The sequence below is a fragment of the Dermacentor albipictus genome, chromosome 2, assembly GCF_038994185.2.
Source record: "Dermacentor albipictus isolate Rhodes 1998 colony chromosome 2, USDA_Dalb.pri_finalv2, whole genome shotgun sequence".
NCBI lineage: Eukaryota > Metazoa > Arthropoda > Arachnida > Ixodida > Ixodidae > Dermacentor > Dermacentor albipictus.
In genome coordinates, this window is record NC_091822.1 from 194,091,634 (window position 1) to 194,112,156 (window position 20,523).

At 41.2% G+C, this 20,523-nt stretch overlaps 1 protein-coding gene across 2 annotated transcripts in view; it reads left to right on the forward strand.

The window, feature by feature from the left end:
- The window catches only part of LOC135898522 (uncharacterized), a 29,740-nt gene that overhangs the window by 2,204 nt on the left and 7,013 nt on the right, over positions 1-20,523 (forward strand). The window contains exons 2-8 of one of the 2 annotated variants that reach the window (XM_065427495.1): positions 383-542; positions 2,635-2,786; positions 4,385-4,567; positions 6,240-6,356; positions 7,412-7,498; positions 14,137-14,275; positions 15,361-15,451. In XM_065427495.1, the coding sequence (XP_065283567.1) occupies positions 383-542; positions 2,635-2,786; positions 4,385-4,567; positions 6,240-6,356; positions 7,412-7,498; positions 14,137-14,275; positions 15,361-15,451 (929 nt within the window). The remainder of the gene's footprint in view (positions 1-382; positions 543-2,634; positions 2,787-4,384; positions 4,568-6,239; positions 6,357-7,411; positions 7,499-14,136; positions 14,276-15,360; positions 15,452-20,523) is intronic. The other variant, XM_065427496.1, reaches the window with a different exon arrangement.

Consider the following 20,523-nt stretch of genomic DNA (forward strand, 5'->3'; position numbering starts at 1 on the left):
GTACTCTAAAATGTGTTTGCGGAATGCAGGGACTATATCTTGAGGCTATCACTTTCGGAGATATTTTCACTTTTGTGAGGTTTTGCATGGCTAGATCCGGAAGCATCGGTACCTACAGGTGGCACCATATACTATATGACAGTATGTCTGGCCATTGTGCCATGAACACTGTCACACATAGATGCTGATGTGTTCGATGCTAGTCAAGCAAAATTTTATTAAAGCGGAAGTAAGTATCCTCAAAAGTGATTGCCTCAGAATACCGCCACAGATTACTATGCCAATTGTCCCATTTAGTGCCACTGATGTGTGAAATACCTTTTGCTCAATACGTTTGTAAGTGGTGCTGTTTTTTTTTTTCTCTCTCTCTCTCTCTCTGCAGATTAAGCCACTGAGAGCTGTGTCTCGATTAGAATGGGCATTTTTTACTATTTCATCGTTGAGCCTCATTGTGTCGCTGGGTTTCACAGTAGAACGTTTGATAACCTTACCAAAGAACACGGATGATTACACTTTTGCCATCATGTTGTGCTTCACATCATGTAAGTTCATTCAAGCTTTGGCATACCAGAACAGGTATAGCACTGTTTTCATAACTGCTCTGAATGACGTGCGACATATGCAGCTGTGGGGAGACTTTCACATACGCCTTTTGTGCGTCTGCCCATGCTATAGTGCCAAGAGGCAAGTGATGTGTGCAGTGATTGATAGAGTGGACAATTGTTTACTAACAGAGCATAAAGCTCTGGGCCTGTGCTGCTAAAGAACTGTGCAGGAGGCTATATCTGCACTGCTGAAGTTAAGGTCTACGAACATGCTCCAAGAATGCTGCCGGCTACTGCTAGCTTGTGTATTCCGTGTACTTTGTGCTTCTTTTTCGATGCCCCTTACCATTTCCTCCACGCAGAGTAACCAACCAGAACTACCTCTGGTAACTTCCTTACCTTTCTGTATATCCTTTCTCTCGCTCTCTCTCTTTTGATTCGAGGGAGGAAAGAGACAGTACATTTGTGTTAGTGCTTCAGAAGAGTGTTGAAGTGGGCTGATTTGTGATTCACTGAACAGGAATGAGCAGTGCAAAGAGCAGGACAAAGATTAGGAAGACATTCACTCCATTTATACATCTTTCTAATCTCTTGCCAATCTCCTCTACTGTTTGTTCCTGGTTTAGCAAGGGCTCCCTACTAAAGAGAACAAGAAGGAAGAAGCCAGATCTGTGCATCTTCTGCTGAGTGCAAATAGCTGTTTTATACGACATCCCTAAATCTTGTGCAATCACATGCATTCTTGTGCAGCTGTTACTCGGTCGCATGCAATCGTGTGGAGAGGTAGAGTGTACACTGCTTCAGTATGCTGTAACATGAAAGCGTTGCTGGCATTCTGACTTCCTGCACACCATTGCGAAGATACTTTTTTCACTACTTAGGAGCAGCTACGTGGCCGAAACTAAAAGCAATGTGCTCAATAATACCGCTCGTGTGTGCATGCATGGGGAGGCCTTAAAACCATGTTATGAATCTTAGGTACTTTCTGTGAAATAAAAAAGCAGCTCAAATAACTAACAACATATAGTGAGGTTCCTTGGTTACAAACAAATCATATTATTCTGCACGTTATGTGCAGACATAGAATAAACTGCAAGAAAATAAGTAATGCTAGATGAGAAAAATACTGTACATAGAAAAAGACGTGAAAAAGAAAAGCAACAAGGGTAATGGCTTGTTTTTTATCCTATTGCAAAGACATTGTTATGTATGTCATTGTTAGACATCTAGGAATATAGGTGTGTGCACGGATTCTCTTAGTATCTTTTTCTTTTCTCCTCATCTTTTCTACCCTTTCCACAACCCTCACTGAAGGTTAGCCAAGTGGACAGTTAACCTGGTTAGCAGCTCTGCATTTTACCTCATATTTTTGTTCTGCTCTTTGGGGATAGTGTGTTAATGTGCAGTTATCAACAGATTACCTGTATCGTGCAGTTGATACTATCAAAATTAATTCAATGCAGAAAAGTCACACATACGTACTGTACCTTCATTTGAGGATCTGCACCTTCCTACAAAAGGGCTATTATAGATGTTCTGTTGAAGTAGAGCTTTTACGTTTACAAAAGTGCTTGGCAGGCAGCTGTTCTGCAACAGGTGCTGTTATTGTGCTGTGCTTTCCTGCTAAATATGACTTAGAGCCGTAGCTCTGACCTGAATCTTTTGTGCTGTTCTGCTTTTTTTTTTTCTTAACCTTTTTGTTGCCTGTATCTAGTTTAAAGTGTGGCAGTTAACACCTGGCCTGCACTTGCATTTCTCAGCCTATATGTATTAATATTCTGGTCATAGTCATAAGTCATGTGTGTTGGGTGGCTACCATTAACTCTTCTGGGAATCGAGAAATTGAAAATTCACTTTTCTTTCCTTTTCTAAAAAAATCACTTAAATAAAACTCCTTTTCACTGTATTCTTTCACTGTATCTTTATGCTAGGTGTTACACAAATGGACTCAGTGCAAAATGTCTGCCCATCAGTTTGGTACTGCGAGCCATTAAGCTGGTTACATAATTGGAGTTGCCAAGGAGGATCTATTACCTCTGCTCACGTGATGTCACTTCTTTCTTTCTTCTTTTTCCTTCTTTTTTTTCAGTATTCTGTTTCTTTTACATTGTGCATGGGATACTGAAGGAAAGATACCACGAGATTGCTGTCTTCATCAGCAGTAGCTTTCTTCTTCTTCTCTATTTGGTCCTCAATGTTGCATCAGCAAGCCAAACTGTTGGAGCATCCATTGAGAAAAAGGTACAGCAAAAGCACTTCCATTCTATATGCTTAACAGAGAGCCCTATTTGAACCTTTAAGGACGGAAGATAAGCTCACTGCTTTTTTTGTTGTTGTTTTTCGTGCCAGCCTGCAGATATTTGAGCTCCTGTGTTGCTCTGCGCTTTTTCCAGATGGCGTGCTTTATTTTTCAGGTGTTGTAAATAACATCAAGCGGCTCAAGAAGCTATTGAAGAGTGAATTTGCGGGCATAGACTCACATGTGTGCAGTAAACCTACCTTCATTACAGTGTAATCAATTTCTTTTTTTTAATTGTCAAGGTTCACCTTTCTGACAGAATATTTTGCTGCAGTCTTGCTTTATGTGATCATCAAAATCGTTTGCGCATGATGTTGGGAGCAAACACTAACTTGAGTGCAGTACACTAACTTTTGTTGCAGTGTAACAATTTTTTTTTTTCTAGTAAAATTCACCTTTCAGACAGAAATATTCTACATGGTTTTGCTTTATATGATCACACTTACACACATAAAAACATGTTTTTCTGGCAAATGTTTTAATTTTCTTACGGTGCTTAAAAGGAAGCTTTAGCTCAGGCCCAACTCCGACGCGGCCTATTGAAATACATGTAAAATGCAAAAACGCTTTTCTGAAATAACCCTTGGGCTGATTTTATAGAGATTTGCTGCATTTTAGAGAAAAAGGCAACTTCTAGCTATTGTTGGAAGTGGATATTCCAGCAAAACGTTTTGTTGGGCTAGTTGGTGCATTACTGAAGTACTATAGCGCCAAACAGACGACACGGGAAGAAGAGACACAGACGAGCGCTTGGAAGTGGAATTTCGATTTAGGGACTGAATTTTGTTAAAAGAATTTTCCAAAGCTTGGTATTTCGAAAAAAGTACAAGCACGAATTTACAAATTAATAGATCTGCATCAAGAACAGATGTTAAGTTTCTGTAAACAGCATCAATAAGATAATTCAGAAAGGACCAATTCAATATGTCAATTTATATCTTACACGAATATGTTACATTGCGTACAAGGGGTTCTGCGAAAGCTGTATTTCCATATTACTAAATTATTTGAGATTCATGTGTAACGTGCAATTCACAGAATCATTATATAATTTTTCATTGCTGAGTTACAGACTTGTAAACTTGATACTTTCATTTTATAAAGATTTTCAATATTTGCCCATCTTTAATAAAAAATTGACGACCTAAATCAAAAATTCAAAACCAACAATAACTAGATCTTAGGTTTTTCTTTTAAATGCAACAAACCTCGTCAAATTTAGCGCAGTGATTGCCGAGAAAAATGGATTCTCCTATTGCATGTATTTAGATGGGAGCACCTGAGCTATAGCTTCCTCTTAAAGAAAAGGGTAGAGCATAAAATGCCACTCTGAAGCCTTTTTTCTTTTTCTGTTGCTTTTTACTAAGTCTACTTGGATTTGGGTATCTTGTCTAGACTTCGCTGTTTATGCTAACTGCAGCTTCATATGGCTAAAGAATTTCGCACCTGTTATTGATACTTCTGGCTGCCACTGAAGTACATATACGAAGATGAGAGCAGTTCAGGATGTTGAGTGCAAATTGGTGCATGTCCCATGCAGGTGCGGCTGGGTGTGGCTGTCTTGTTCTTAATCGGCATCGTGTATTTAGGTGTGCGAGTGGCACATGGATACCGGCGTGAGCGGAAGCTGCTCTTCCGCATCAATGCCAAGGAAGATCTGCAAGCCATGCTCGGATGGCTTTTCCTCTGCTCTTCTCTCATCTTTTTCGACGTGCAGCTACAGGTGGGGGCCAGGCACATATCCACCAGCTTTCCCCTGTAAATTGGGACTTAACTGCTCCCAGATGGATAACTCCACAGGTTTGCTTGCAGCAGTGATTTCAGTCGTAAATGAAAAAGACGTCTGGCTTTGTAGCCTTGGAGCACCAATCCTCTTATGTTGAAAAAGGCTTGGAAAATAAGCACCTGTGATAAGTCAGCATGCCCACCATAGTAGCCCAGTGGCTATGGCGTCCTGCTGATATTGAGATTCCGGGTCCGATTCTGGCTGCGGCAGGCACGATATGATGGGGGAAAAATTCAAAAATGCCAGTGTACTTAGATTAGGTGCACATTTAAGAACCCCAGGTGGTCAAAATCCATCTGGAAGCCCCCACAACGATGTGCCCCATAATTAGATTGTAGGTTTGGCATGTAAACTCATTTTATGTCCTCACAATAACCAGGTGTCACTCCTGTTCTTATTCACATTCCCTCACAACCTTCTTCACTCTGTAATGCTTAATCTCAAGCCTGTGACATGAGTGTGCAGCAAGTATGATTCATTGTATTCGTGAGTGAGTATGCCGGCCTATGCTTGCTTCTTTAACATAAAAATATTAGATTAAGCTCAACAGGGCGATGATGGAGGCTAGTTGGTTGCCGCTCATTTCTTGTCTTGAACTCTGTACAAGAGAGACACACGATTGGAGCACAAATTAAAAACTTATTGTAAGCATCAGAACATCTATTGTCTTCTTTTCCTCTTGTTCACTGCCCTTACCCCTGTATAAGTACATGTATCTATTACCAAATAAATTAGACATTAGTATGCACTCCATTCATCTATCTGGTGGCGCCTTCCTTGCTTTCATTCTGCCCATAGTGCAAGAATAGAAAAACTCAGTCTGCATGTTTCTTTCATTACTTATTCTTTTGTGTTTGTGTGTGAATAAGGTCACCATGCTCTGCTAGATGTTCACTCCTCTGACCACCACTAGGGGCTGTATACTTGACATTGTCTTTGATGTACAGCTTGAGCATCATGGAACGATAGAAATCAGTTAAGCCTTATAAAAAATAAGAAACGGCAGACTTAGTGCTGGATTTCTGACATGCACATTTAATATATGCATTGACTTATGTACTTATGTGTCTGTCTTGATGGCTTTTAATAAGACTTAGTCGTGCACTCTGGATCATCTTCCTCTTATTATTTTAAATTATAGTGAATAATCCACAGAAAAAAAATTTAGAAGCTACATATAGATGAATTACAGTTTGTAAAAGCAAGTAACACTCCAGCAATACCTTTAGCTTTATAACCATAGGCTTATTACTAGTAAAACAAACATTGAGGTGCATCCACCGTAATTTTTGCCAGCGCTAATGGTTGCCGGTGGTTTTTCTTTCTTTCTTTTCTTCTTTAAATGAGACCTTGCTGCTTCACTGTAGGTACTCATGTGCCATTATCAGAAACAGCTGAGAATTCGCTGGCAATGTGAAGTCCAGTTATAAAAGTTGCATAAAATTTCTTGCATGCTAGTTATGTTAGTACAATGCTTATAATTTGTGCTACAAACTTGTAGGTTGTGTTTATTGAGATTATGTCCTGTTGCTGATGTTAGCACCGCTGTAATTCTGTGAATAGCTGAGCAGAAACAGCTGATGTGCATCAAATGGCTCTTTTCTTGCAGGGCACCATGCTCATCTTTGTCATGCACAATGGTGTAGATTTGAATGATGTCGAGACCATTGTGCTGGCTGTTGGAGTACTAGTGACCCTAGTCTGGGCCCTTGCTGGGGAATGCACTGTGAGTAGTACATCTTTGTATAGCTATGCTCTATGAAGAGTGTGCCACAAAATGCATAGTGTAATATAAAATTATAATCAGCTGGTCCTGACTGTATTTCCCATTTTAATGCAGTATACACTTCTCAGAACTTGTAAACAACCGAAAACACATGGCCACTACTCTTTGTAAATCACAATGGTGGCCATGTGATGGAGCTTCCACAAGCTTAAATACGCAAGAAGTGCTGGGTGCAAACCATGGTACCACAGGTAACCAGAGAAACCCCTGGTCTTTTCTAATGATTACACATTTCCTTGGTGTGGTGGTCGGTGGCTCTTTATGGTGATTGACATCTGAGAACAAGACTCTGTGGGAGTACAGTTGAAACCACTTATAACAATATTCAATTGCCAAGAAAGCTAAATTGTTATAACCAGGTTGCATGAAAAAAAAAAAAGAGGGACAGACATCAAAACATTTTTGGAGTCGAACAGCAGTGGAGTCGAACCAGTTATAACATTACCTGTTTTAGCAATACTTGGATATAGCAATGAGCGGTTGCAGTACCGTGAACTTTTCTGTGTGTTCTATGATAAAATAAACCACTTACTACAATGTTTTCATGCCATGTTATTTGTTATAACAAATACCTGGCTACCTCCCACATTCAAGGCGAGCTCTCGGCCATGAGACTACAGCTGTTTGTTCATGAGTTCTCAACTAAAGTTCCACATATCCGAATTGCACTGACACAGACTTCTCGAGTGTCCCAGATGTTACTACAGCATGAGCTATAATAGGAAGTAACAGCTTGGCTGCATACACTCCTTTCTCTGAGATTCACCTTGTCATATCGTCACTCAGCAGTGTTTCTCACAACTCTTTATTTGCGTGCATACAGAGCAGACACAAGTTCTGCTTACAAATTTGGCACGCTTGTGGTACTTACACACTACAAGCTACACATCACTATCGCTACTTTGCGCCAACACGTTATTGCTATAAGTATTACAACTAGTAAATTACAATGGCTGTAACATGATAATCCCGTTCCCTTTCTCCATTCACTGCAGATATACAAGGAAAGCAAGGCCTGGCTATGTGTTTTTGTCCTGCTCTGGTTTCCCAACGTTGTCTACATAGCCCTGAGGCTATACGATGTAAGTTGCCTTCAGAAGTGTCTCAACACAAATATTTAGCTACTAGTATAAAGTCAGAGCCAGCTTAGTATAAGCATACAAGGTAGCCAGCTGAGTTTAATGTGCAAAAAACATTTATTTATTTATTTATTTATTTATTTATTTATTTATTTATTTATTTATTTATTTATTTATTTATTTATTTATTTATTTATACATACTGCAGCGCACTTTGCGCTATAGCAGGAGTGGGTTAAGAAAAGGTACAGAAAATGCAATGGAATATACAGCGGTAAACACAAGTGAACACTTGCACTGATGAAAGAAAAATACACAAGAAGTTATACAAATGATGCCAGGCATGGGTGAGCATAATTATGCATCTAGGATGGCGGTTGCAAAAATTTGGGATGAGCATGAGCGAATGGATCCAGGTAATGAATTCCAGTCTTCGATTGAGCGGGGGAAAAGGCTGAATTTGAACATGTTAGTACGTGCGTAGTAGGGTATCAAGTTTAGGTCATGATGTCTTATTGTTGATGATCCCGGCGCGAAGTTAATGTAATTATCATTTGAGAGCCTAACTAAAGAATTGACAATGCAATGCAGGAATTTTAATGATTCGACACGGCGACGAGAAGAGAGCGTGTTTAGGTTCAAGGAAGAAAGTGTTAAAGAGGGCGAAAAGTCGCAATCGTAACGATGACATATAAATTGCACTGCTTTTTTTCTGTATAGCTTCTAGTATATTAATCTCTAACTGCTTATGCGGGCTCCAAACTACAGATGCATAATCAAGAACAGGGCGGATTAGAGTTTTATACATTAGTAAGTTTGTGTCTTTAGGAGATCGGGTTAGCATTCGCCTCAAGTAACCTAATTTTTTTAGTGCTTTACTGCATATGTAATCAATGTGTTTGGACCATGACATGTTATGCGTAAAAATGACACCAAGATACTTATACTCGGAAACCTTATCTACAGCACGGCCATTTAACGAGTAACTGAAAAGGGAAGGGGAAGATTTGTTGCAGAAAGACATCAGAACAGTTTTATTGAAATTAATGTTCATTTGCCAAGTGTTACACCAATCGCAAAACCTAGAAAACGACTCTTGAAGGCGATTATGATCATTAGAAGATTTAATCACTTCATATAGAATGCAGTCATCAGCATAGAGACGGATGTTAGAAGAGCAGTGAAGTGGCAAGTCGTTTATGTATAATAAGAAAAGAAGCGGCCCAAGGACGGAGCCTTGGGGCACACCTGATGTCACATCAACACTAGCAGAGTCAGTCGAACTGTAAGAGACGAACTGGGAGCGAAATGAGAGCAAGCTTAAAATCCAGTTAACTAAATGAGGATTAAGCTGTGCAGCATTAAGTTTAGCAATAAGTTTAGAATGTAAAACGGTATCAAATGCATTAGAGAAATCTATAAAAATGGCATCAACCTGGTTGCCTACATCAAGGTTAAATGAAATGTCATGCTCAACTCAACTCAACTAGCTGCGTTAACGTGCTAAAACTGCACCTAAACCCATGTTGCATGTTAGACAGTAAATTATTTTAGTCCAGAAAGAGGGTGATGTGCTTATTAATGATGTGTTCCAACATTTTGCATGACTGTGACGTCAGTGAAATTGGTCTGTAGTTCGACAAACACTGCTTATCTCCAGATTTATAAAGAGGGAGCACTTTGGCTAGCTTCCATGAAGAAGGAACAGTAGAGGATGATAACAACTTTCTGAATATGACTGACAGATATTTTGATGACCACAACGAATAACGAACAAGGGACGTGTTGTGTATCCCGTCCGGACCGGTGCATTTCTTAACATCCAGGTTTAATATAAGGTTGAGGATGCCTTCGCAGTTTATCTCAATGTCACTGATTGCTTCAGAAGAAACTATATTGGTAAGTGCCTGGATAAAGTTGTTATCGGAAACAAACACGGATTGGAAATGCTTGTTGAAAGCATCGGATATCACCGCCTGGTCGTTGATGACGTCATTATCTATTCTGAAAGAAGTGGATGAAGCATCGCGAGGTAAAATAGAAGACCAAAATTTTCGTGGGTTAGTTCTTAACAAATTGTGCAGGCGAACGCAAAAAAAGAAATCCTTGGCATTTTTCAACTTAAGATCGAGTTCTTTCTTTGCCTTAACAAATCTATCCAACGCCATAGGATCAGTGCCTCTTCTGGAACGCCTTAACCTTCGAACGTGACGGGACAAATGCAAGATATCACGAGTCATCCATGGAATGTTAGAATTTCTTTTCTTAGTTTTATTGGGCACAAAACGTTCGATACATGATTTGACAAGACGCTCAAAGTAATTAGCAAGGCATTTGACGTCCTGCTTGTCTGCAAGTGCACTAAACGTATCGAAATGATGAGATAAGACATCAGTAATGGAGTTGTCGTCCGCACGAGTGAAATCAGGGAAACTAGTAAACGCGTAGGGGGATTTAGAAATTTGACAGGAAAGTGACACTAAAATGCCTTTATGGTCTGAAATACCATCAACTACCTCGCAAGAAAAGTCACGTTCGGCTAGGTTAGCGCTTAAAAAACTAAGTCAAGGACGGAGTTTAATCTGGTTGCACTAGGAACAACCTGGGTGAGACGAAAGGACAAGGAAATGTTTATTACTTCTTTACAAATAGCTGTGTCGCGACCGACTGCAGACAATGATGGCCAGTGGACACCAGGGGCGTTGAAATCACCCATACAGATAAAACTCGACGAAGCAATGTTGATCTCGCTCATGAAATTTGCAACAGCATGAAGAACATCAAGAGTAGAGCCGGGGGGACGATATATAACACTAATCACAATACACCGGTTATGAAGGTAAATTTTACACCACACGGATTCTGTTTCTGGAGGAGAAGGTAAGACTGAGAATCATAGATCCGACCGGATAAGCAGTGCCACGCCACCACCAGTGCCGCAAATCCTGTCTAAGCACACAGCAACAAAACCAGGTGGAGTGAACTCAGATTCGTAAATACCATTGTACAGCCAAGTCTCTGTGATGCCGATAACATGGGGAGAATGAATAGATATAAGGGACAATAAATCAGGAAATTTTTTAACAATACTACGAGCATTTATATTCAAGACAACAAGGTTCTCAAAATGACCAGGATGAATTCAGGAAGTGGATGGAACGGAAGTCAAATGGCCAGACTCAGAAGAAATACGTTGAGCGGGTGCCATTACTAATGAGTTTGAATTGTCATCCCAGTTATAACGAACCTTGTTAATGAAAGCATGATCATATCTCAACTTCACAACAGAACCGCTGTCCCGAAAAGTGTTAAAAAAAGAAAAAAGGAAAAGAAAAGTGTTAAAGCAAAGCTTTCTTTGTCTGTCTTCCTGGATTTGGTGTGGCTGCTGTTGGCTGTTGTTTGGTTAGGTCCAATGGTATCTAAGCGGATATATTTGTAGATATATATACAAAGGTCACATGTGTGCTGAATGCAAGTACTACCCGCAAATAGGCTTATATGAACCCTGCATGCCACTTGACCAAGTAGTGCCGGTAAGTGCATCTCTCTTCTGCGTAATAAAGAAGGTAAATTCCTGTATAATATCTGAACATATAATATCAACACTTAGTTGTCGCTAAAGCGCACGGACCTTTTAACAAAATAGCACATTATGTTCAACAGATTCCTTAATTTACTTGATTTTCTTTGATTTAGCCCTTTCATATGTGGGTATGTGCCCATTCTTGGACAATGCTCCAGAACGGTATGTGCCACTATGGCACGAAAGGTACAGAATGCTTAAATGTAGCTGGGCATCTGTATTACTTCCCTGCACATACACCTGTCATAGATGTTCTTCCTTCAACACACATCGCCTTCATCCAGCTGACATTAATGCAAAGACGTCTCAAACAGTACATGTGCCTGATTTGTTGCTTGTATCGACATAGCTAGTGAGCAATGTAGTGAACAAAAATATAAATTGCATGAGAATAATGTTGTGATATTTGTGGTGGATAAATGTAAACATTGCATCAGATTGCAAGTTGTGCAGGATGAAAGTATACACAATTGTATGCACCATCAGTATTTGTATAGCATCTAATTAAGAGCTTCACTAAAGCTTTTGTTTACATAGATTCCAACATGATGTGCGTTGGACCTACATAATATTTTTTCTAGACATCTAGCTTCAATCATTTTATCCTCCTCCTCGCCCTACCACTGATAGTGTCACATGTCAGGACCTGCACGGTGCCTGGTTCTTTAAAATACCAATGAGCAAAAAGAGGCAATAGTGACAGCTAATTAGTTGTAAGCAGTTGAGACCACGATAACATTATGGCATGTTTGGAACAACTAGTACTTCTCATGTTTAAGATACCATCTTATTGCTAATTTCTATTCAGGTGCAGCTGGAAGAGATGTCAGACTTCATGTTATGGCTAAAATATTGATTCATGAAGTAGCAAATGTTGTGAACTAATGCAAAGGAATTCATAAATTGGAAAGGTGCTGTCCACGCAGAAAGGGCCAAGGAACTCTGGGGGTGTCAAAATTAGCCCAACATCCTCCATTATAGCTTTTCTCTACATTCATCACGACCCCTTGATGTAAATAATAATAATAATATTTGGGGTTTTACGTGCCAAAACCACTTTCTGATTATGAGGCACGCCGTAGTGGAGGACTCCGGAAATTTCGACCACCTGGGGTTCTTTAACGTGCACCTAAATCTAAGTACACGGGTTTGATGTAAATGCAATTAGACAGCCTATTTCTCTTTTTGGCAGTATGAACCCCTGTAATAAATATGATGAGAAGGTTGCAGGTTTGGTACCTGGCCATGGTCACCATAGTCAGTAGGACAGAATGCAAGAATGCTCCTGTACCAAGTTTTGGATGCGCTTTAACCCTTGCTGGTTGTTTGTGGGGACCCTCCCGACACACAAAAATATCCATTCCAGAGGTGTCCAACATGCATGCGTGCTCGCATTCGCCAGTTATTTATCTTGGTAGCACCCACTTTATGGAACTTTTCTAATAAGTGCACTTGACAATGTATCCAGATGAGGGCAACATTTTTCCTTTTTTCATGCTTTCAGGGATTTTCGCATGATTTGTGGCGTGAAGCACCGACAAGAAAGCGACATTTCATGTGCTTTTGTTTTATGAACAGTGTTCACATAAGTTTAGTGAATCTGAAGACTATTTTAGTGCAGTGTATGAATATATTTCAACTTCGGTGAACGAACGTCCTCGGATGAGAGCAATTTAGAAGGAAGCAACAATGAGGACCTTACAGGCCTGCAGTGCAAATCGTGGTCGTCACCCAGGAGGGTGTTTCGAGCAATACACTGCTCAAGTATCGTTGAGAGCCTCAGAAGTAAACTAATTTTCTGAAATAAATCACTTTACATCCACTTGTATACCTGAGCATCTTTCCTGCAAGATGCCTAAATGCATGAAATGGCTCGTGATTAGAACGATTACAAATTGGGTAAATGTATGTGGTTGAAGAATTACAGAACTCGAAGTTGTCAAGATTAATCAGGAGCATTGCACTATGGCATCTCTCATAGCCTCTGAGCCCCCCTGTGTTGCTAGAGTACTGAGTAAACGAGACGAAAAGGGGTTAACCGAGGGGCTTGATTTTTATTAGTCATACCATAAGAAGCCAACAAACACTGACACCAAGGACAGCATAGGGGAAATTGCTTGTGCTTAATAAATGAAATAAATAAACGATAAGTTAATGGAAATGAAAGTGGAAGAAAAAACAACTTGCCGCAGGTGGGAACCGAACCCACAACCTTCGCATTTCGCGTGCGATGCTCTACCAATTGAGCTACCGTGGCGCCGTTTCCCCATCCACTTTCTTGGGTATTTAGGTGTCCTAGTAGAACCCTGGGAATGTTAGCCAGCGCCACCACTCTCAGACCTTGGCGGCGGACGTGGAACGTCCTTTTTTGCCACAGGCGTCACGAGAACGTTTTGTCAGCGTTTGTTGGCTTCTTATGGTAAGAGTACTGAGTGTAGCACACAACAGAGCAGTGGATGGGGAACAAACAACATGGACGAGCTCTCTAGTGTTCATTCCCCATTCATTGTTCTGTTGTGCACTATCAGCCATGGTCTACCAAATAGCTCAAACTTGTGCATTGCTTTAGGAAGTTAAACACCATCAGTAAATCGGTAACATTTTGGTGCTGTGTATAAGCCTACCCTTCTTGTTTCTTGCATCTATCATTGATATTTCAATCAGGCTCAGCACGCTCTTCTCGCTTTTCTAGAAGTAACTAAATTAGGCTGAAATTTGTAGCATATTTCTGTTTTCATCTGATAGGACCTCAGACACTACTGATTCTATTTTAACATCCTTTAGCAGCCTGACCTGCAATGACCGGCCCTACTGTGCATGACCGGTACTGTGTGTGTTCTGCTTTATTCTTTGACATTCGTCATCTTGCTCTTTCTTTCCTTTTTCCTCACTTCCTTCCTATCTTCCATTTCTATATTTCTGTCTCCTCCTTTCTGAAGAATAGGCAGATGTTGTGCCCCTCCGGTGGCAGTTGCCAACCTTCTTGCTTTCCCTTTCCTGTCAAGTGTACATATGTTTTCAAATCAAATAATAATTATAATTATAATAATTCTTGCAGTTGCAACGGAGCAAATCGTTGACCGTTCTGTACCAGGCCACAGTGACATGTGCTGTGGTCGCCCTACTGATACGAGTGATATTGGCATTTACCATGTACAAGGTGGTGCGCAACTTTGGCCGTGGGCTTCGAGAAAAATGTATGTATGCGTGCATGATTTTAAATATTTTCCTTCTCATCAACCAGACGTTTAAGCACAAAGGGGGCTGCTGTGTATATTGGAACTGCAAGAACAGCTACGAGAGAGAGATCAGACATTGTGCTTGGTCATTTGCCTGTAGTCATGATTTTAGAGTGCAGCGATTATTCACAATTGAATGTTTTAATACCCTGATTTACTTGTCTTGTCACTACCTAATGTACTAGAAGTGGTGAGTTGTGACCTGTGTTTTAAAAGCATTACTTGCTTGACAACATTTATAGGCATGGTGGCACAGAAGTAGAAATGTAGTGACCCTGTTGCCAAAATACCTATCTGGCCATAAGCTTCAAAGCTGCAGAGTGGTAAGAGAAAGTTTTACTGCAATGAGGCCCCTTCTTTCACACTGTCCCCTGCCTGTCTAACAATGTTCTTACTCCATCTAGTCAGCTTAGTTGTTATGCCACATTATTCACCTTTTTTTCCCCCTGACAATGATAGATGCTAGGATGCTGAACCACAACCCCTCCATTAAAAAGTTTGATTAGAGCTGGTTAAGACTGCAACTTGGCACAGCCTCTCAAATTGCTTAATAGTTCAAACAGATGTTCAGAGATGGTGTAGTAATATAAATTTTCTGGAACAATACTGTGAAGTTGAGAAGTTGTCATATTCTGTGGTTGGTGATTGAGCATGAGCTGAACTTTTCTCATTGTCATTATCCTGACAGCAAGCACATTCCCATTACTACTTAAAAGAATACTTGTAAGATTGGTGTCTCTCATCTCTCCATTACAGTGCTATAGGAATGCTTGTGGAATGTAATCAGCATGAGCCTTTACATATTTTGTTTCGCTATGTCAGCTTATTGCGGACATTAAACACAGTATTGCAGTTAGCTAGGAATAACTAGCTGCAGCAAAATGTGCAAGTTGTTATATCACTTTCACGTCACACTTTCCAATTCTTTTTTACTAACATGCTGTTACACTTTTCTAATGCTCACTCTATTTGAGTTTTATACTTGTAGTGAACTGCTTTTGACTAACTAAGGGGGCTCGATTTCCCTAAATTTGGGAAAGCAGTGTGCGCAGGAGAGTCATTGGAGTCGCTGCGCCCCTCCACTTACTACCGCTACTCTGCTCCTGACGTGGGCGTAGCTCATTCACCCTGCAGGTGAGGCTTTTGCAAGCTATGGCAAAGGCTCTCTGCACGGCAGGCCTGCCCTATACGGTGGTGGGCATGACACGTTGCATGTTGCATGGCGACACTCTGCAACAGCTAACCAAGCAATGGGAAAAACTTCGTACTTAAAACCATCAGCTTGTGGAAAGATGGCACAGAGGAAGACTGAAGAACACATCACCAAATCAGCTTTATTTCGAGCGCAGCTCTTAGGTGTCCGTTCTTGTGGCATGCAGCGGTGGCAGCGGTGTAACCGAGCGAACAAGCACAGCGAAAGATGAAAGAGCGAACATGGAGCGGGATATGAAAGATACGAACCGTAAACAGCGGATACCAATGAGAGTGGCCCCTTCAGTGACGTGCGTGCGGGAAACTGGTGTTGTGCGGACTTGCCCAACCGCTCGATGCGTACTCATAACTGGTCTCAGCCAGACTGCTTGTTCTGTACTATCGTCTGCTCGCATCAGTTTTGGTTTGCTTGGTTTGGTCTCGTTCGCACTTGTTTCGATTGTCATGGTTTGCAGTTGTATTGTAATGTAATTGTATACGCGGCACGAATTGTGTAGTACTTTCTAGAAGCCATGCGACACCAGCGATTTCACTGGAACTTTCGACAAGTCGTGTATAAAAGCTAATGTGGTTGACCCGCAGATCAGATTTTCGACGATTATAGACTCTGCTACAAGTCTCTCTCAATTCTTTGCCTCAATATATTGCGAAGTACATGTAGAGCTGCACACAAATTTCGCATTAGGGAGTATCATAATCGTAGGTGAGTTTTTATGGATGCGCAGAGTGCTTGCATGAAGTCCTTCATGTGAAGCGCAGACTAGCCTCAAATGTGAAACGAACCTAGCAAAAGGTGGTGCATGTGCTGAACTTCCGAAAAACAATGCATGTGACTTAGTTGGCGCAACACATTTTGTCCTTATTTTCTGGCATTTCTGGCATATTTTCAGCGTAGTGCCCATGCACCACGCTTGGCTCTCTCAATGGGTAAAAATGATTATACCTCACTGGAAACCGTGAGCACAAAAACAAAGCACTTTTTTTTCTGCACTGCCATTCTGATGAGTTCACATGCCATTTGTTTCACATTCCATCGGTACAAACTACAATGACAGAGTTGCAAGCTCTCAATAAAGACATTGCATGTGATGTACAACACTGACCTTCTTTATGTCGCTTTTGTGCAAGTTGGTCATTTTCAAGTGTGAAACTTTACTGAAACAAACCTCAAGTAGTTTGTCAGCTGAAAACTTGCAGTGGTGGTTTAATTAGAAGCTTTGGCTTTGCCCTGTTCAGCAAGAGGCCAGGAATTTCAATCCTCAGTTGTAGCAACGTCACTGCAATGGGGCCTGACTTGACAGTAAAAACAGCTTAAATGAGAATAACGTGCATTGAGAGACCTGATATGGTCAAAATGAATCTAGAGTCATTCGTTACAGCGTCTCCCATAGCCCAATTGCATGCTTCAAATATGTAGATAAACTTGTAGACTTTGGTCTAAGTAGGGGAGAACAAAGGAACTTGAGAAGCAGCTGAGGACCATGCAGTGAATAATGGCATGGAAAATTCAAGACAAGATAGCTTTTTATTTGTAACTGCCAAAGAATCCATTGAATACAATGGCTAAGTTGTGCTACTCATCAAGAAGTCATAGGTTCAATCTCAGCCACAGTGGCTGTTTGCTGATGGGGGTGGAATGAAAAAGCACTTGTGCATCAAGATTTCGGTGCATCGGAAAAGGTTGCATGTGGTCATTGTTTAAGCTGAGGCCGACCGCTAATGGCACCTTTCGTGCTCCTCAAATAGCCTTGGTGCCACCTTTCGTGCTCCTAAAATAGCCTTGGTGCAATTAGGTTCCATCACTCTTTCAACCACAGAAGAATGCATGTGGTCACTACATGAAACACTCCAATTAATTTTTCCTGATGAGATGGGCTTAGTTACTGCTGCATACCTTACCATGTATATTTGTTCTTAAGAAAAGAAAAAAAAAACAAGGAAAAGAATGCTGTTATTGAAACTATGGCATAATGACTGCACAGTAGAATTATATTTCCACCAGAAATAAAATTTTTATTAAAACCAAACTATAGATACCTTGTGGAATCTGGCAGCATGTTTAATAAATACATCTGTACATTAGAACTGCAGTTCTCTTGTAGGTTGAAACTGCCTGCATTCGTGAAAGCATCTTTTATTCATGCTTTGTCCTTTTGCCACTGTGAAAACGTTCATCACTCAAACATTTCAAAATGCTCAAGTGTGTGGTCTTATGTGAGGTTCATGACTGAATAAGTGAGAATTTTCATATAGGCTAAAGCTCTGTGCAACATTTCTGAACAAGATTTCTGTTACTGAGAAGTCTTTCTGCTCCCTAAGTAGCGTTATAGTGTTTCGTTCTATCTAATAGCCGATGATTTGCAGATTATGGTTCAGACAAGCTAGGAGATCTGCATGGAACACATTGTACATAAACCCATTGGAATGCTAGTAGCAGATGCGAAAGTTATTGGCTTTTATATTATAATTGTCACACCAGTCACTTTCCAAGAGTATCAAATTAAGTTGTTCACTGTTTTAAAGTTTATTGTTATTATTTGTTTTGAACACATATGCACAATTAACAGGAAAGGGAAAGTGAGGAGCAGGCTGGCAACTGCCACCGGAAGGGGCACAACGCTTGCCTACTCTTCAGAAGGGAAGTGACAGCAACACAGAAATGGAAGATAGGAAGGAGGGGAGGAAAGGAAGAGCAACAGAACAAATGTAAAGATTAAAGTAGAACACAGTACAGATCACACACAGTAGGGCCGGTCACTAAAGGCCACGTTACTACAGAATGTTGAATAGAATAGTTTCGACACTACAAATTTGAACCTAAGTTAGTTAACTCTAGAAAAGTATGTAGAGCGCGATGAGCCTGATCATGTTTAGACGCGCAACCACTGGGGCATAAACATTCGTATAGTGTCATACACCGCAGGCAAAGGAGATTATAGTTTCTCACTAGCGACATGCGCTGCGCACTGAAAGCGGGACACTCAAATATAAGGTGCCGAAGTGTCTCGCAGCAGTCCTGTTGAAGGCAGATCTTAAGAATGTTTGTTCTCAAGTCTTAACTTTTGCCAGTGACATATTTGCGTTATGTACTTCGAGTGACGAGATATGACTTGCTTTCATCCAACGATTGCAGAAGCCCGGGAGAGCGCACAGCTAACTCGCCTCACAACAACGAAGGCAGGGAGATCCATCTTGCAGGAACTCGGATATCACCCCGATAGAGTAGTGTAGGAGTTCTCTGATGTTCCTCCGTCGATTCGTCAGAATATTACGGTCGCGCCAATACCTAGGAACGTGCACCCCGGTCATAATCGCGGTAGAAGGAGGGCAAGGGCGGCCAACCTCTTTAGGCAAATACACAATGATCAGCGACAGGTCAGCTTTGTGGATGCCGCTTCTTGTAAGGGACGTCGGGCGTTCACCATCGTCACTGTTGATGGTCGGCAAAAAATCACCAATGCTGCCTCGGTTCGGACGAGGGACTCTGAAATAGCTGAACAAATGGCTATTGCACTAGCCTTGCTGAATAGCTCACGGGATGTCATCTATAGTGATTCAAAATCTGCAGTCAGAGCATTTGAAAAAGGCACCGTTTCCAAACAGGCCCTCAGACTTATTGGAGGCAAGGCAATCACGTACCACTTCATTTATTGGTTTCCTGCACATCAGGGTCAGATAAAGGGTGCTCCCCCAACCTCAACAAGTCGGCTCACGGGGCTGCGCGTGAACTTGCCCACCGCGCTACCCTCAACCAATCGGAAGTTGACTCCCCAGAGAACAGGGACACGCCCTCCACCTACAACGAGATTACTAAACACTACTATCTCAGCCGTAGAACCTACTTTGTTCCTCATCCACACCTCAATAGAGCTCAAGCATTAACGCTCCATCTACTACAAACGAATACCTATCCGAATCCGTCACTCTTACATAAAATCTATCCAGATACTTACACCAATGCTACCTGCCACGATTGTGAAGAAATAGCCACGTTATACCATATGCTCTGGCGGTGTGCCCGGTCACACTCTGTGATCGCTAACAGCTCGGCCAGATGAGAGGCAGTTCTCTGCGGCCCTCTTCTGGCTGACCAACTCTGGGCTGTCCAGCAGGCCCACGATGCGGCCGAACGGCTCGGCCTTCCGGTTCCCGCGTGGGAGCGGCCTGCTTCGTGAAGACTCACGATCTGCAGGACTTCATTAAAGTTTTACCATATCATACCATACCATACCCAATCCACAATAAAATTTGGAAGGCCAATATTTTCAAGTTTGAAAATGAGTTTAGCGTGAGGAACTAAATTAAAGGCTTTCTTGAAGTCTAAAAAAATAACATCAATTTGCCCAGGTTTATCTAGAATTAGTTGCCAAAGTATGTACGACTGAGACCAATTGAATAACAGTGGAAAAACCCTTCCTGAAACCATGTTGAAAAGAGGTTAATATATTCCTATTGTTTAGAAAGTCAATGGTATAGTTGGCTATGATATGCTCAAGAATTTTGCAACAGGAAGAAGTGAGAGATATGGGACAACAATTTGAGACCAATGACTTATCGCCTGTTTTGAATACTGGCATGATTCGCGCTGTTTTCCAATCGCCGGGAATGCTAGATGAACGTAGGGAATCACGGAAGATAATTACAAGAAAACTGGCAACCATCTCGGCATATCGATGCAGAAACGCATTTTGGATATTATGAGGGCCTGGTGAAGTTTTAGTCTTTAAATTGAGAAGCATAGACACCACGCCTGATAATGATACGATGTCGGAGTCAAGAGGATATGACGTAATATCGACGCATGCGGCATCACAAGCCTTTCAAAAAAACGCTCTGAAAGTAAACAGTAAAATGTCAAGCGATCCTTTGCTTATCTGTAACAAGAATGTCGTTATGCATTATTTGATTAGTGCCCTCTTTTTCCCGGCACAAGTGGGACCAGAATTTTTCAGGTGTGGCTTGGATAAAGTTTGGCAGCGTATGTTGAAAATAGT